At 34.5% G+C, this 17,104-nt stretch overlaps 1 protein-coding gene across 1 annotated transcript in view; it reads left to right on the top strand.

The window, feature by feature from the left end:
- The first annotated feature begins 7,089 nt into the window (after positions 1 to 7,089).
- Positions 7,090 to 17,104, top strand: part of LOC145691989 (protein takeout-like) — a 78,346-nt gene continuing 68,331 nt past the window's right edge. Inside the window, exon 1 of the mRNA XM_081767287.1 lies at positions 7,090 to 7,202. Within this exon, the coding sequence (XP_081623413.1) occupies positions 7,145 to 7,202 (58 nt within the window). The 5' untranslated portion in view covers positions 7,090 to 7,144. The remainder of the gene's footprint in view (positions 7,203 to 17,104) is intronic.

The raw sequence follows: 17,104 nt of genomic DNA on the forward strand, positions 1-17,104 counted from the left end.
CCCGTTCGCTATACTTAGGGTTGGTAGTGCATTGTACAAAATAATAAAGAAATGTCAAAGTTTTCTACACTCATACACAATACCAATATGACGACGGTATAATGGAAAGCACTGGCAACATATGTTTTGGTCCCGTGGCAACGAAATTTGGAAGTAATAGTTAAAAAAAGTGTTGCAATCTGAACTAGTGGGTTCCTTCCATGACTATTAGATTTTTATACACTACGATGATACATAAAACAGTTCAGTGGAAAGGAGCGAACGTTGGTAATTGTGTGAATGAGTCATTTCACCTATGACTCCTGCAAGCCATGAACACTGTTCTCACGGTAGGAAGGATGACGTAATATGAGTACATGGGAACCCGACAGACGACGAAAATTCGTTCACACACAATATCAACTTCGGGTCCAAAAATATTCCCAATCTTAATAAATGTTGTTGTGGAGAAAATATATACGGTGTATATGGAACAGTCATGGTAACGAAAACTATAAGTTGGTAACTATTTTTAGGGAAAGAACAAAATGAGTCTGCTGCTACAAAGCACTTTGTCCAGACGATAAGCGTAGTATTGAAAAACAACAAGAATGGCAAACAGATGGAAAAAAAGAGGTACCCTCTAAGAAAAGCGAAAATTTGAGATATCTCTAGCAAGTGGCCATACGAAGAGTGTTGCAGTAATTACTCCAGCTTCGTGTATAAAATCACGTAATATTAAACATACATGCTACGTTTTCCGTAAGCCTAATATTTCTTTAATTTGTGGTGTAGACCTGATGCAGAAAATTTGGTATATCATTACATCTTAAAGAAGGTGGATGGATATTCAATATATATATATATATATATATATATATATATATATATATATATATATATATATATATATATATATATATATATATATATATATATGAGTAGGTTTTTCTAGTTCCATTATTCAAAATATTTTTCTATTCCCGTAACTCTTTGCAGCACGGAGTTACGCAAACGTTATGTAAAAGGTGTACCACCGTGCTTCAAAGAGTTAAGCCGTTTCTAAATTACAAGAGTTTATTCCAGCTTTTCCTTATATACTATGTATTGTAAACGCATCCAAAACTTTAGGTCGTTTGGAGCACTATTTAAAATTATTCAATGGATCTAATTTTTCTCCTGGCTTAATTTGGTCCCATATGGAACCATTTTAGGAGGTGAGTCCAAGTAAATTCCTAAATTTATTTTTCCCCATATAAATATGGACCACCCACATATATATATATACTACGTGATCAAAAGTATCCGGACACCCCCAACATACGTTTTTCATATTAGGTGCATTGTGCTGCCACCTACTGCCAGGTACTCATTATCAGCGACCTCAGTAGTCATTAGACATCGTGAGAAAGCAGAATGGGGCTCTCCGCGGAACTCAGGGACATCGAGCGTGGTCAGAACGGGCGTCACTTGTGTCAGAAGTCTGTACGCGAGATTTCCACACTCCTAAACATCCCTAGGTCGACTGTGTTTAATGTGATAGTGAAGTGGAAACATGAAGGAACATGTACAGCACAAAAGCGTGCCGGCCGACCTCGTCTGTTGACTGACAGAGACCGTCGAAGTTGAAGAGGATCGTAAAGTGTAATAGGCAAACATCTATCCAGACCATCACACAGGAATTCCAAACTCCATCTGGATCCACTCCAAGTACTATGACAGCTAGGCGTGAGGTGAGAAAACTTGGATTTCATAATCGAGCGGCTGCTCATAAGCCACACATCACGCAGGTAAATGCCAAATAACGCCTCACTTGGTGTAAGTAGCGTAAACATTGGACGATTGAACAGTGGAGAAACGTTGTATGCAGTGACGAATCACGGTACACAATGTAGCGATCCGATGGCAGTGTGTGGGTATGGCGAATGCCCGGTGAACGTTATCTGTCAGCGTGTGTAGTGCCAACAGTAAAATTCGGAAGTGGTGGTGTTATTGGGTGGTTGTGTCTTTTTTGGAGGGGGCTTGCACCCCTTGTTGCTTTGCGTGGTACTGTCACAGCGCAGGCCTACATTGATGTTTTAATCACCTCCTTGCTTCCCACTGTTGAAGAGCAATTCGGAGATGGCGATTGCATCTTTCAACACTATCGAGCACCTGTTCATACTGCACGGCCTGTGGCGGAGTGGTTATACGACCATAACTTCCCTGTAATGGACTGACCTACACAGAGTCCTCACTGGGATTCTATAGAACACCTTTGGGATGCTTTTAAACGCCGACTTCGTGCCAGGCTTCACCGACAATCATCGATACCTTTCCTCAGTTCAGCACTCCATGAAGAATGAGCTGCCATTCCCCAAGAAACCTTCTAGCACCTGATTGAAAGTATGGTTGCGAGAGTGGAAGCTGTCATCAAGGCTAAGGGTGGGCCAACACTATATTGAACTCATCAGTACCAATGGAGGGCGCCACGAACTTGTAAGTCATTTTCAGCCAGGTGTCCGGATACTTTTGATCACATAGTATATATATATATATATATATCAGGCACGTAGCCAGGATTTGGTAACGGGGGGGGGGGTGAAGTGACATGAAATTCTGAAGGCCCAGAAGCTCGATCAATCTAAACTACTTTACTATCAACATATATTGGTTTGTTAGGACAATAAAATGAGGATATGTTGGCAAGTATTTTAATAACAAGTTATGAAGAAATTTCGAGCAAAATAAAGAAGTATTGAAAAAGGTTTTGCAATATTTACGTCCTTCTTCTGTTTATTCAAATATAAAAATTTTCCTTTCGTTATAACCTCAATTATTATAAAAAGTACATACTGAATACTGTCTTGTAAACTATCTTCAAATATAAATAAAATAAAGAGTTTGTTTGTGTGTTTGTCTATCTGTCTGTGTGCGGCCTGGGGACCAGACGAGTGGACCGAGAGTTACCAAATTTTGGTCAGGGGTATCTTGGCCCAGGCCCCAGATCAAGACGAAGCGTTTTTTTTTTCAAATTTCGAAACAGTGAGGTCTCAGGCGGGCGTTTACCGGGACACGTAAAAGTAGTAGAAAATGACCGATATTTATTTATTTATTTAACAATCACCAGATACAGCTCAGAGGCCATTTTACATTGGATATCCAACAACATTAACAATGAAAAGGATTTGGGAAGGTATCGGCCAGGGCCTGTTTAGTAGGTGCCATCCCGGCATTTGCGTGGTAGGACTGAGGGGAAACACTGGAAAACCTCAGTCAGGATGGTAGGCAGCAGGACTCGAAGCCACGACCTCCCGAATGCGAAGCCAACGCTCTACCACTTGAGCTATTAGTGTCGAATTCATATTTTCGCGGTCGCTGAAATCAATGGTGAAACTCCAGTCGCATTAACGTCCAAATTCACGCTATTCGGCTCCGGGCCGGGAGTCACTGGAGGGAGGTGAGATACCAAGACATATAAAAGTAATCCAAAATGACCAATATTAGTGTCAAATCCATAGTTTTCGCGTCGCTGAAATCAATGGTGATACTGCCACAGCCGTTGATTTCCAAATACAGCCCGTGTGCGAAGAATGTGTATATTCAACTAGTTTTACAATATATGCGTTCCTTTCTCTGTTGAATCAAATGCTACCAGAACTTTCTTTCAACATATATTTTTGTTTTCATTATTCCGTCAACTACTGTCGGTTCCAAATGACAGGTTAAAGGAGCAACAGAAAATTGTCCTTGAAATAACATGTTTGATACTGCAAGGATGCGATGACGAAAAGTTATGATTTAAAAAGTCCACGCTGTTACACAACGGCATTTATACTTTCGAAAGCTTGAAATCTCCCTGACTAGTAGCAGGAATTCTGAGAATTCCATAACTTTTCTTGATTTTTCAAATTCCCTGACTCTTGCAGAATACCTCGCTTACCTCGCCACATATTTCAAGTAATACAAATCTCCTCATAAGAAAGAGTAAGCAAAAGCTTCCTGTAGTGTTCTTTTTAATTTTTAACGCTGATCCTTCTTTTTGTCATTTTATTTTGTTTTATCCTTCCTTAATTTTTCCATTTCTGGTCTCGAAGGGGGGGGGGGTCCGGACCCCCCTCCCCTTGGCTACGTGCCTGTATATATATATATATATATATATATATATATATATATATATATATATATATATATATATATATATATGTCTTTAACGAAACGTATCTTCACAATTGAAATGTTAAATATACTTTCGTCTGAGCGATGTTCTTCGGGGCACCTCAGCTTGTACTTCTGTTCCGTGTTGTCACATCCCTACTTATGTTAGTATAGACTGGAATAGTGATGTCGTCATTTCCTTCCCGTTACCATGGTGATCGTCATGTTTTTTCTATACAAACGCGTGAAGCTAATGGAGCTAAAGAGCTTATTTCTTAAAGCTCCATTCCTAAGTTATAAAGTAGAAATCGAATAGTTAATGTAAGCACAATTATCATGTAATCCACCATAGGAAGCAATTATACGCAATATAAACTCCCTAACGTATAGATTGACAAACTGTCGGCACAGAGAAAGCTGTAAAAATATATGATTTTTAAAAAAGAAAAAAGTCTTTTAGAATAATGTTAATTCTATTGGGGCATTTACACCTCTAATGTTACTGTTTATAATAGGAGCACAATATTATTTCTAAGTATACATTACAAAAGAAAGAAAAGGCTAGTCTTGAGAAATATTCAATCCAGATCATCAGTGGATATAGGTAACATATTTTCTTATATTCTCTATCAACTTTTTTTAAAAAAAGAAAACATTTAGAAAACGTACAATAATTACACATCCAATAATGAATGGTTCAGTATATATTTTAAACAACTGTTAAACAATAATCCTCTTCAAATTTGCAATACTATATCATACTCATATTACTGAATCAAAAATTTTCCGGAATTATTTAAAGTTAATATCTGATTATGAACAGGGTGAGTAGACTTTAAGGTTTAATTTAACCTGAAAATATAGAAATTCTCAAAATATACATCAGAGAGAAAATTTCTCAAGACATGTGAACTCGCTAATTTCAGTGTCAATGCTTGTCATGCACGTAACATTATTTAACATATTTCTTTTCTAATTACTTTTTCTAGCCTTTTTTTTTAAGTTTCAATCATTATAAATATTTAAAAACAAACATAAGTATTTGTTCCACTCTAATGTTTGAAGTTCCGAAATATTTCATCAGTGTTTTCGTTTTGCACATATTTTCTTTAGGTATTTAGGCTACTTGTGGTTTAGAAAATAAAATGGCGATCACCATGGCAACGACAAGGATGTGACGTCACACTATTTCAGTCTATTGACATTCAGTTTGCTATTGGTTTTTACAATGTAGAGTATTAGGATTTCCTCTTGAACTTTAACAAACGTGTAATGGAATAATCAATCAAAGATGGAAGTGTAATTTCAGATGATGTTTCAATCACTGTAATTTTAGAAGGATAATGTAATAGTTTTGTTGCTTTCACTTTGTAAGCTGCTGGATAAAAATTAACAATATATCTTGTATAATTTGTTCTATTATTGTTCCCGTGTGTAAAGATTTGTATCTACTACTAACGCAAGTGCTTAATCAGAGGATAATGATTCTGATACAGACAATTTTATTTCTTTTTTCTTTGTAGTGCCTTTGTTTGATGAACTTTCAAAGTTCATTCACTGCTGTTGCAGAATCTCTCTTTCCACTCTTACGCAACCTGAGTATTGTATAGTTAATAATGATTCGTCATAAATTGTTGTTTTCATAAGATTTTTCCTTCTCGTTTAGAAAATGGTGAATTTAAAATCTTTTGGAGTTCTCCTATGTCAATTTCTGAAGTGCTTGCAAGAACTTGAGTCACAGTATCAGGCAATGTAAACTCTGCCTGAAGCCAGGCATAATAACCTTACACAGATCGATTTCGATGAGTGCTGTTTTGATCCATTTTTGATTAAGTTTTTGACATAAACTACCTTTTTTTTTTACAACAATTACATCAAAAACTTAATGAAACCTAATATTATGTTCTTAACAATTCTGAAGAGGAAACGCATGGCCTTCTATTAAAAATCATCGTATTCATTATTACAGATAATACAGTGAAATATTTTCTATTGACACTATAAAAAAGCGTAATTGCAGTTTTTCTGAGTTGGTTTAACAATGCCAAAGAATGAGAGGTGTAATTCGACAGTTTAAAATGAAATGCCTGTTGGGTAAAGTACCTAAAGCGAATATTTTATGAGGGTATAATTCCAAGTTTCATATTGGATAAAATTATCATACTCTTAAGCACAAGCCGAAATTCGAATTCACTTTAATTGATTGGTCCCGTTTTATAAACTTTTGGTTGTAGAAAATATTGCAAAATGAAATCTATCAGTGTTACTTCCTATGGTTATGCCTTGTACGCTAACGGAGACAGTGATTACGAGAATGACTGAAATGGCGGAACGAAGAAAGTGGGAACAAACGGGACGACCCCAAAGGAAACCTGTGCACACAGTGTTTGTGAACTACAAAGCCCACTTAGAGCGAGCTGGGGTCGAACCAGGGAAAAGAAGCGCCAGAAGTGAAGGCTCTAGCACTGAGCTACTGAGTCAGTGAGATTCAAGCCCAATGTGATTTGTGTCTCCGTGATTGGAAATCGAATGCCAAAGACCACTCACTCAGCTATTGTCACCAGGAATCATCTATCAATTTGAGCACTTCATTCAAAATTATTGAACGAAACTATTCAGAGCAGTGACCTGCTCACTGTTATATTCGCAATATAAAATGAGCAAGTTATGTCATAGAAAATAATGATTTTTATTAGACTTTAAAACGAAAATTACTATGAGAACAAACAACGAGCGGATCACCTTAATAACAGTCTATGAGAAAAGAGAAGTTGTAACATGCAACTTGGTTTTCTTTTTATTTTATATAAGATTTTTTTATCCATATATTTAAAATATTTAACGAGAATAACCAAAAGAAACGAGCAAAGATCTCCAAGGTCAAGAATATTCATCCAATCAGAGACAAGGTTATGTGAAAATTGGTGCTGGGTGCAGAGCTTGGCTTTTTTCCTCCAATATATTTTAGGTTATATTAAAATAGAACAGGTTTACAGAAGAGTTTGCGTGCATCAGTACGTATATTACGATGAAATACGTTCTGTGTGTTTTGGTATCGTCTTTGATTCTTGTGGACGCAAAAATATGTAAGTACGCTGTGCAATTTGCTAATTCATTTCTTAAAGATATTTCCAATTGGAAACGAATATTAATAGTCACTTTGTTTTGCAAATAAGTACGACACAAAAACTCATCTTTGTTCTTAAAAAATATTATCAAGTTGTTATGTTCGAAAATCGTCAATACAAGCGAAAAGTAGTAAAGGTTCAAATGAGACGCATTGCGAAAAATATATAGATTAGGCTGCACAATATATATGATTAGGCTGCACAATATATATATATGTATATATATATATATATATATATATATATATATATATATATATATATATATATATATATATATATATATATATATATATATATATATGTGTGTGTGTGTGTTTGATACACAAGGTGGTTAGTCCTCGCTTCTAGGACTAATTCGAAAGGGGTGTCTTCCTACTTACGACAGCCCTATTAGCGACAGGAACTGTTAACTGTCCTATAAGCGACCGATTCGATCTGTTAACTGCCCTATGAGCCACCGATTCGTTCATACCAAGATGACGGAAGAAGATAAGGTTCTCTCTTCTTCAGCTTGTTTCATGCTAATGTGATTTAGAACCTAACAAAATGTGCTTTGAAAAATTTCGTTCCGCCTGAATTTAATACGTGAGAATTTTCTGATTACATTACCATTCTTTTATACGTTCTTCCTAATATTATATTATATTTTCGAATTTATTTATATGAATACACTGATTATATCAAAGAGAAGACTAAGTAAATATTTAGAGTAGCTTCGCCTTTGTCTATGATTCTAATATAATTAAAAATTTAATGTTAAAATGATTCGGAGCATAAGTTTAGCTTGTATATGTTTATGACATAAGAAAGAAATCAGAAAGAGGTAGGAGCGCCCGAAGAAAGTTTTCTAGGGAGGGGGGGCATCTCCATGTTGCTATATCACGTTTGGTATTTAATATACGTGGCTAGCTATATTACGTAAATATTTTCGTGAGTCAGGGGGTGCCCCTGTCTTCCCTTCGGGCGCCCATGGAAAGAGGGTGTTCATCACTTGAAGATATCAAAGAAATCTCAAAACACGGTGTATTCGAAGAAATTATTACACAAGTTACAAATCTCTTCCAGGACTTAACAGTTCGTCTAGTAATAAGGGATTATATCAGATTGCTATACGACAAGATTTTATGTAAAAGTCAAAACAAGGGAGGAAGGTGAATTAACCAATTAGTTTACGTTTTAGTAGATTACAATAGGGCAACGTAGTTTAAAGAGTTTGTGTACCTTATGGATTGTTTAGAGTGAACTGCATTGTAATTGGTGGATTGGATGAGAATCGTGAATCAGATGTAAGGGATCTCAAAAGCTTTTTATTATTGAAATATGTTATTTCATTTTATTCACAGTGCCTTATGAAGTCTGAAAAGTAGATAGTTTGCGGAACTGTTACACGTTTAAGTTTTCCAAAATAAAATATATAGCTGTGCTTAGTGGGTAATTAGATTGGAATCAAATTAAGTACAGAGAGCAGAGGTTTTGAAGAAAGGGGATATTACAACTGGATTTTCAATAATTGCATAGGAATATACTTTTCATGGAAATATCCCTGTAGCCTCGTTAAGTAGTTTGATATGTTTTATGCCAAATCTAACTCAAAATTAAAATAAGTTTTATTTGCACTCACAGTAGAAGAAAAATATATTTGACGAACAGTATCACTGGCACGTACATTTTTCATAGCAAAGTCGTTCGGACGCTAATAACGCTAGAGGCAAACATATTTAACGAGAAGGAATCATATCATCCTCCATCATCTCAATGTAAATGAATCGGTCGCTCATAGGACACATAACAGTTCCTGTCGCTAATAGGACTTGTGCTTCTAGGACTACTTCGTAGAAAGTCTCTTTCCCCAAGAAAAGTAAGGAAAGAAAATAAGTAATAAGCACTATTATGTCTCTTGATATAGTTGGGCTTCGTAACTAATGCATACCTATTCTGTTAAAGATTTGTATACTGACTAAAGTTACGGCATGCAGTATAGTTTGAGATCAATCGGAAACTAAGAAAACAACAACTTGTTATCGTGCTACAAGCTTGATGGAAACATATGGCGACAGTAGATTTCAAAGGTAGATTTTCAGGTGTGGAGACACCACCAGTTCTGCATGTGGGGTCATATTTGAACAGTATTTGTAAGCACAATAAAAATATTTACTTCACTCGGCTTATCTCATTTTATTTCTTCATATATTCGGAAAAGCGACTTCGTGCACAACCTATACATTCATACATACACACACACACACACACACACACACATATATATATATATATATATATATATATATATATATATATATATATATATATATATATATATATATATATATATATATATATATATATATATATATATATATATATATATATATATATACGGTGTTTCAAAACAACATCGACAATGTTTGGGAGGTAATTCCTGACACTAAGATAATACAAAATGTATAGACCAACCTAGGTGCACAAATACTTCCTTTTGGAGTGTTACGCTGCCGAAAACGTGAAACAATGAACTTTAAAGGTTCATAGCTCCAATACAATGGGACCTACCGTAGTCCAGTCAAGACTATACTTAGAAACTAGTGTGTGCGCTATCCAAAAATTTATGTTTCAGAATTCTAAGGTGCTCACGCAAGAATTTTTATAGAGGGAGTTTGGCTATGGACATGCAAATTGAAGCACTCACAAACTACCTCTATAAGAACTGTTGCTGAAGTACCATAGGATTCTGACACTTGGATATTTGGATAGGACACATACTAATTCCTAAATGAAATATTGACCCGACTAAGGTAGATCCCATGATTTTGGAGTTATGGACCCTTATGGTTCTTTTTTTGCTTTCGTCAATCTATAACTTTGAAAGGAAGCATTTGTGCACCCAGGCTGGTGTATACTTCTTGTCTTATCTTGGTGTCAGGAATCACCTCCCAAACGTTTGGTGTTGTCTTAAAACACCCTGTATAGGATGAATCATTAATCTTAGTACGCCGTTGTAACTCTTAAACTGATAGGAAAAAATGTTCAAATGTCGTACCATCCAAATATAGGCTAAGAAACATTGTCTGATATACTCCGTCATGTCACCAAGTTATAAATGTCCCCAATCTAACATAAAGTTATATATGGGACATTCTCATTTAACTACGGCTGCTCATGTAAGAAAAAAAGTCAGAAATGGTTTTCAATAAATAACAAGAAAGATGGTTTTTATTATGATCTTTGGAATTGCTTAGTAAAGATTTCATGTTTTGACGTACACTTTTCATCTTCATTTTACGAAAAATTAACGTTCTAAGAAAGATGTCGTAATTCATGTCACATTGCCGTATGCGCTTCTTCACTAAAGCGAGTTATTTTGTGCTTATGGAAGTGGTTTGTTTTGCAGAACTAGACAAGATATGCGTTATGGTGTGGACCAAATATTTCTTAACGGCTATCCTTGAAGAAAGTTTGCTACAAGGTACGAAAGTAACATATGTGACATGTACGTACAATTACTGTACGAAAGTTCAGATTTTAGTAGATGAAAAAGAAGAAAATTAACTTCTAAAACACTTATGAGACTCCACATTGAAATTTTCAATTTTCTTTCTTCTCAGTACCTACCTATTTGCAGATATAGTAGTATACCGAGTGCGCAAAAAAAATTGGGTCTCTTTATTTCGCTTCTAAATTAATTTGTTTCGGTTGCATTTTTTAATATTTTTAATATTTTTTAAAAAAAATCTCTTATATTTTTAATATGAAAGAACAAAATAATAATAATAATAATAATAATAATAATAATAATAATAATAATAATAATAATAATAATAATAATAATAATAATAATAATAATAATAATAATATATGTTTTAAATAATCTCCCCTGTATTTGACATATTTATAAAAGAATGTAAAAAAGATTGTATTATATAATGAAATAGTCTATACGAAAATCATGTTAAAGAATATGATCAACATTTAATTTCAAAAATGAAAGGACTTATTTTAACTTTCGCAAAAAATGCACTATTGCGTTTAATAATTTCAGCACAGCAGTAGTTCAGCCCAAGAAATCAGAAAACTGGATGTTAAAATAATTAAATAAATAAATAAATTAATTAATTAATTAATAAGCAAGGAGCCAATGCGACGAATTTATTGCAGATGCAAGCCCGTCGATCGGCGTTTGTTTTTCATTAGATTGAAAGAGAAAATTGTTTGTCACTTTGGAGATTGTTATTTATATCATCGTGCTATAGAATGACAATTATTGATGACATAATTCTTGTTCTATGTCAGAGGTGTTGTTTGAAGTCATATAGGTGAAGTTACTGAGACATTTGATAATGTATGTGACAGTAACGTATGTGACATTTTGTATATTTTAAAGAAAAATTTATCAGTTACTAACTTCGTATGCAATTTGTTTTAATACTTTATAAACGATAGGTCAGCGCTTCAGAATATAGTAAGTATAATTTTTTAGCAACATAAACAGTCCTGAAACATTGGCAACTTTTGTGATACATATTAAACCTACTTACGCATTTATCTACATGTTTTCTTCCACAAGATCAAAAATGTATAACGGCCATCGGCGCTACTAATTACACTGAAGCATGAAACATTCAGAGAACAAAATTAACTATGTTACTTTGTATTTTGGATCCTGCATTGTTTGTAAATTCATAGAATCAGAGAGTAACTTAAGTAACAGACAGTTACAGGACTGAATTATCTTTTTTAAAAAAATAACAAAGGTACTCACTAAAAAAGAAAATTTATGTTTTTTATTTCTATAAAAACTTCTGATTACAATCGTAATAATTTTATTTTGCATCTCATACTTTTCAATGTAGAATAACTACTTCAAACTTTGAAAATGCTATTGAAACCGGTAATTTAATTATTAATAGAGGTGACAAAATTAGTAATTTTTATATTATTTTCAAATAACTCTGAGATATATTCCCTGCTAATTCTGTTCCAAGAATTAGCAGCAGCTATCTTGTTTCCTTTTAAAATAGAAACTAGATAAATTGAAATTTGAACATCCTATGCAGTTGGACATAGCTTGCCAGAGTTAAGTGAGAATAACCCATATATATATTAATGGTGTTACGTCAAGTTATTACATACTTCAGATGTACTTCCTTAACTAGAACTTACAATATTATATTTTCTAATCAGTGCTAAATACTGAAGACACTACAGTATCACAACGTTCAAATTTTGAAGGCTTCTATAGCAGTAGTGACACAGATGAAATAATGATACGACGTATTTTGAATGAATAGGAACAAAGATAAAAGAGATTGAAAATATTTTTATTTTTGAAGAGCCTTTACTTAAAGAAAACTGCCAAGATAAGTACTTCATCCAATTGGGTAGATTGTTCTCAATAAATCTTAAGATTATAATGCCTTTTACCGCAAGTTGATATCTCAAACCCTTCCTGAGATTGGTGAATACTAGTAAAGTATACAACACTGCTTAAAATTATGTTATTTCGAGGACTTGTAATTACACCTACCTAAATGTGTTACCGTGATGTTATAGAAGTAAAGTAAATAAGATAAACGTTTTATAAAGTTCACAGAAATACGTAGTTTCAAGCAACATATCATACTTAACCATTTCTTTTATAGCTATAGAATAGTTTGAAATATAAATGTACTGTAAACGACATAATAATCGTTTAATCTATTGAAAACCATCTTTAAAAAGAAATAAAGTATTTTGAAAAACTAAAATTTCCAATTCCTTGTAACTTTGTTTCTGTTTGTACAAAATGCATCATATGATAACACTAGTATTCAACACTAAGATACTTAAGATTTGCATTACCCTGTCCATCTCACTTGCGCTATTACTGCTATAGAACACTCCAAGATTTGATTATTTTTCAAAGTTCATGATACTTTGCAATACTCCACAACAAATGAGTTATTGTGAGTTTTCATTTTATTTATAGATTTGAAACAGTAAGAACCTGACGTAGTGCTATTCGAAAGAATACAGATTTATGTTGGCTTTAAAATATTATTAATCTAATTGTGACAGAATATATCAGACAATGTTCCCTTGCCAATATGTGCATGGTGGAAAACTTCAAAGTGTTGTATTTATTAGTGTGAAAGCTATAAGAGTCATATCGAGATGAATGGTCCACTCTGTATAGTATGTGTAAGTATAATATAGAGCAATAATAAGTGTTGCTAAATTTCCGTATGGTATTTATTAAGGAGTTTGGTCCTTGTTTACCAAGACTCCTTTATAATATAAACCCTGTCTATGTATGTGTGTTCCTCAGGAAGGACCCCCCCCCAAAAAAAAAGAGCTACTTTTGATGAAGGAAAAGCAATTTTTGTCAGGTTATATAGGGGTTAGAACCGACTTCGTTAATGGAGATGATGCATCCATGTGAAGTGGTAGTGGTTGGCATAGTGCCGGTTTTAACGTTGATCGTTATAGAATGAGAAAAGTGACAGATAACGGTAATTGTACGGTAGCCAAGTGTCCCACATGCTCAAGTATTATATTATAAACTGCACTCCCCCACCCAAAAAAAAATCCATTAAGGGGTAATTCAAATCTATAGTTTTTAAAATTACTAATTTTGTCTGGGAACAAATAATCCAACTGATAGGAATCAAAATTGTAGTTTCGCGTCTCACCTGTAGATATTGACCTGTAAGCTGAAGAAGGTGGGTAATTAACGAAAGTTAGTAACTATACTGTAAAATAATGGCAAATGATAATATGAGAGGCAACTTGTGAGATGTTGTCCACCACAAACACACGTGGCTTGGAATCTGACTAAGTCCCACACTTAAGGTGAGCACTCTACCACTGAACTAGCGTGTTCTTTTAAATCCACTGATTTTCATGGGTCAAAAACGGTAAGAATGAAAGAGAAATATTTTTGTGGATTCACCACCTTCAAGAAAGTTTCACTGTTATAGATCGATTCATATCTAAAGTAGCTAATACAATCTGTAACAATAACTAAAATCATTAGCATCTTCAATAAATCTTCACTTCTATTGATTTTTTTTCCTATTTTAGCTTAGTCATTTTTGTATAACTTAGTCATATGCCTTTATGATTTAACTTTTTTTAAAAATCAGTATCTTTCTTGAATCTTCGAAAATTTTTGTTTCATTCCATGCCGCTGTCTACTGTCACTACACAATTTCGCATAAATGTATTGCAAGGGACAGGTTAATGACATTGAAGATTCTACCTTTTTTTATAAAAGAAAATCTTTAAGTTTTACGTCCCACGGATATGCCGGTTAGGCTAAAGGAGACGGTGATGAAGAGAAATGAATGAAATGCTGGAATGAAGAAAGTGGGAGGAAACGGGAGAACCCATAGAAAACCCACGAGCACGGTGTTTGTCCACCACCAAGTCCACACGGAGCGAGCTGGGACCGAACCAGGGACCTCAAGCATCGGAGGTGAACGTTCTACCACTGAGCCACCACGCCCCCGCTTCTCTTTTATAATGGTTGTTGCGATGTAATAATAATAATAATAATAATAATAATAATAATAATAATAATAATAATAAAATTGAAAGAGCAGTAAAATGCGGTAGCGATTGAGGTTCATTCTTCTTGTAGAATTATACACTTCACACTGTCTAACAAAAATAAAAATCATGTTGTTTCTCTTCTATCATTTTCTTTTTGCTGTTTCTCTACTTACTTTCAAGGTACGTTAGAATTGAAGAAACACTTTAATTTAGCACTTGGATGCAATTAAGCATCCCATGTCCTTTACATTTCATCTGTTTATGGTGTTTTAATAAGCTTAATTTTGTGCTTGTTTGCTTATCAGCATAAAATATTAGAAATTAAATTTTAGCCACTGTCATAGTACTACAATACTGAAATCTTTTATGTCAAAATCCATTCACAGTATAATATTGCAACATTGTTTTTTTCTGTAGTGGCCCCCAGTGGAGTAGTCGTTGATGCTATCGCCTATGGCGCGAGCGATCTCGGTTTCGATTCCCGGTGGGAACACTCGGTCGAAAATGTGTAATAGCTTTTCGAGGCCAGCCATCTGGAGTGAGGTTTTCCTGTGTTTTTCTCATTCACACCAGGCAAATGCCGGGATGGTACCTAACATATGTTTCAGGTCGCTTCCTTCCCTCCCTTTCATCGGATAGTGTGCTAGCCGAGGGACGTCATCACTCGTATATACGTGACGAGATAAATGGCCTTAGGTGCCGACAGCCGAGAAATCTAATTCCTAATTCCCTGTTTTTGCTGTAGCTCATCATTTCGCTGTATTCAAATGGCTTAATGCAGGGCGCGAAATTTCAAAATCAGACTCAGTTGCCAATACAGTATCTCTCACGTACACATTATAAGAGGCCTCCCCCTACCCCAGGACCTTTGGTTTGACAAACAAAGAGACTGCACCAGGGCATAAAATTTCAAAAGCAGAGAATTAGATTCGGTGTAATCAATTTTGAATTGGATAATTCATATACTTGTTAAAAAAATATCTTACTCTAAGACTACACCTTTGTGTAACGCTCTCTCTCTCTCTCTGCACTGAAGTACCAGTTGTCGATTGCAGTTTCCGGATCAATGTCCTTAAGTGAAGGGCCATTGATGGAAATTGTCAGCATATCATCCAGTGTGTCGGTCTTCAGTGGATTCCTGTAGAAAATGAGACTGCTGAAGTCTCTCTCACATGAAGCAGTACTCACAGGTAAAATTGCACAAAATGTGATAATTGGATGTAAATTCGGCAATCTCGCAGTATCTGATTCAACATCAAAATAAGAAAACAAAAGTTTTGAAGACTTCACATTCCCTGTTTTCTCTCACTCAGTAGCAATTACTTTCCTGCGAAACAAAAACTGCTCAATCCTGTGAGTTTAGGCAGAAACCATACCCACTGAACACTGGTCGCCAAACCTAGATTTCTAGTCTCCAGTTGCGACCTGGAGACTGGTAATTTTGTGCCCTGGCTTAATATTTCACAGTCCACTTTTACACCAGCGCATTCTGCATGACTCCAATCATTGCAGCTCTTACATCGAGTCCAAAGATCCTCTCGGAGCACCAAACTCCTTTAATGTATTGAGATATTTCATCCTTAAATCTCTTATTTCTTATACTCTCTTATTTCTGTGTGTTTCGATCGTAATTTTTCGTGTATAATCGTTAAGCTTTCCTCGCTTTCGTGCCACAGCTCTTAGTACTCTGAAAAATAAAATAATAAAATGGATTGTTATAACTTGAGCACAACTATTTTTTTATTACCACAAGTAAAACTTAGCGAAAATGTCTAAGATAATAATTTGAGTAGAAATTTTTGTAGATATCCGTTACTGCTTAGAATACAGCTATTGTAGCACAAGTGTTTGTCAAATTTTACTTACTTCCATACCTTCAGAATATCATAAAAATCGTAAATTGAAGATTTTTTTTAAAGCCAAAACACAGACTTAAAGTTTAAAGAGGAATTCGACTTACTAAGAATCCTGTTGGAGTTAAATGATGCTTTTTTCTTCAAGTGTAGCATGTGGTTGACATAATAAATAGTCTTCTCTACCGTGAAACTGAACTGGTGCTAATTTTAGGATGTGTCGTAGATATTACACAAATCAAAAACATTAAAGGAAAATTACAAGGAAATGTAGAGACTGTTATTTTGCATCACATAGCACTCACATGACATTTCTGCACACTTTCATGTTGCAACCATTAGAAACCTTTTTTTTTTCCTTTTCAGTTCTTTTTAATAAATAGTTGCAAAATGAAAGGGTGTACACAAATGAAGTGAGCACTATTTGATGAAAAATAACAGTCTCTAATTATCTCTATAATTCTCTTCGCTTATCTT

This window comes from Thermobia domestica, chromosome 8 (assembly GCF_964235325.1).
Source record: "Thermobia domestica chromosome 8, izTheDome1.hap1.1, whole genome shotgun sequence".
NCBI classification, from domain to species: domain Eukaryota; kingdom Metazoa; phylum Arthropoda; class Insecta; order Zygentoma; family Lepismatidae; genus Thermobia; species Thermobia domestica.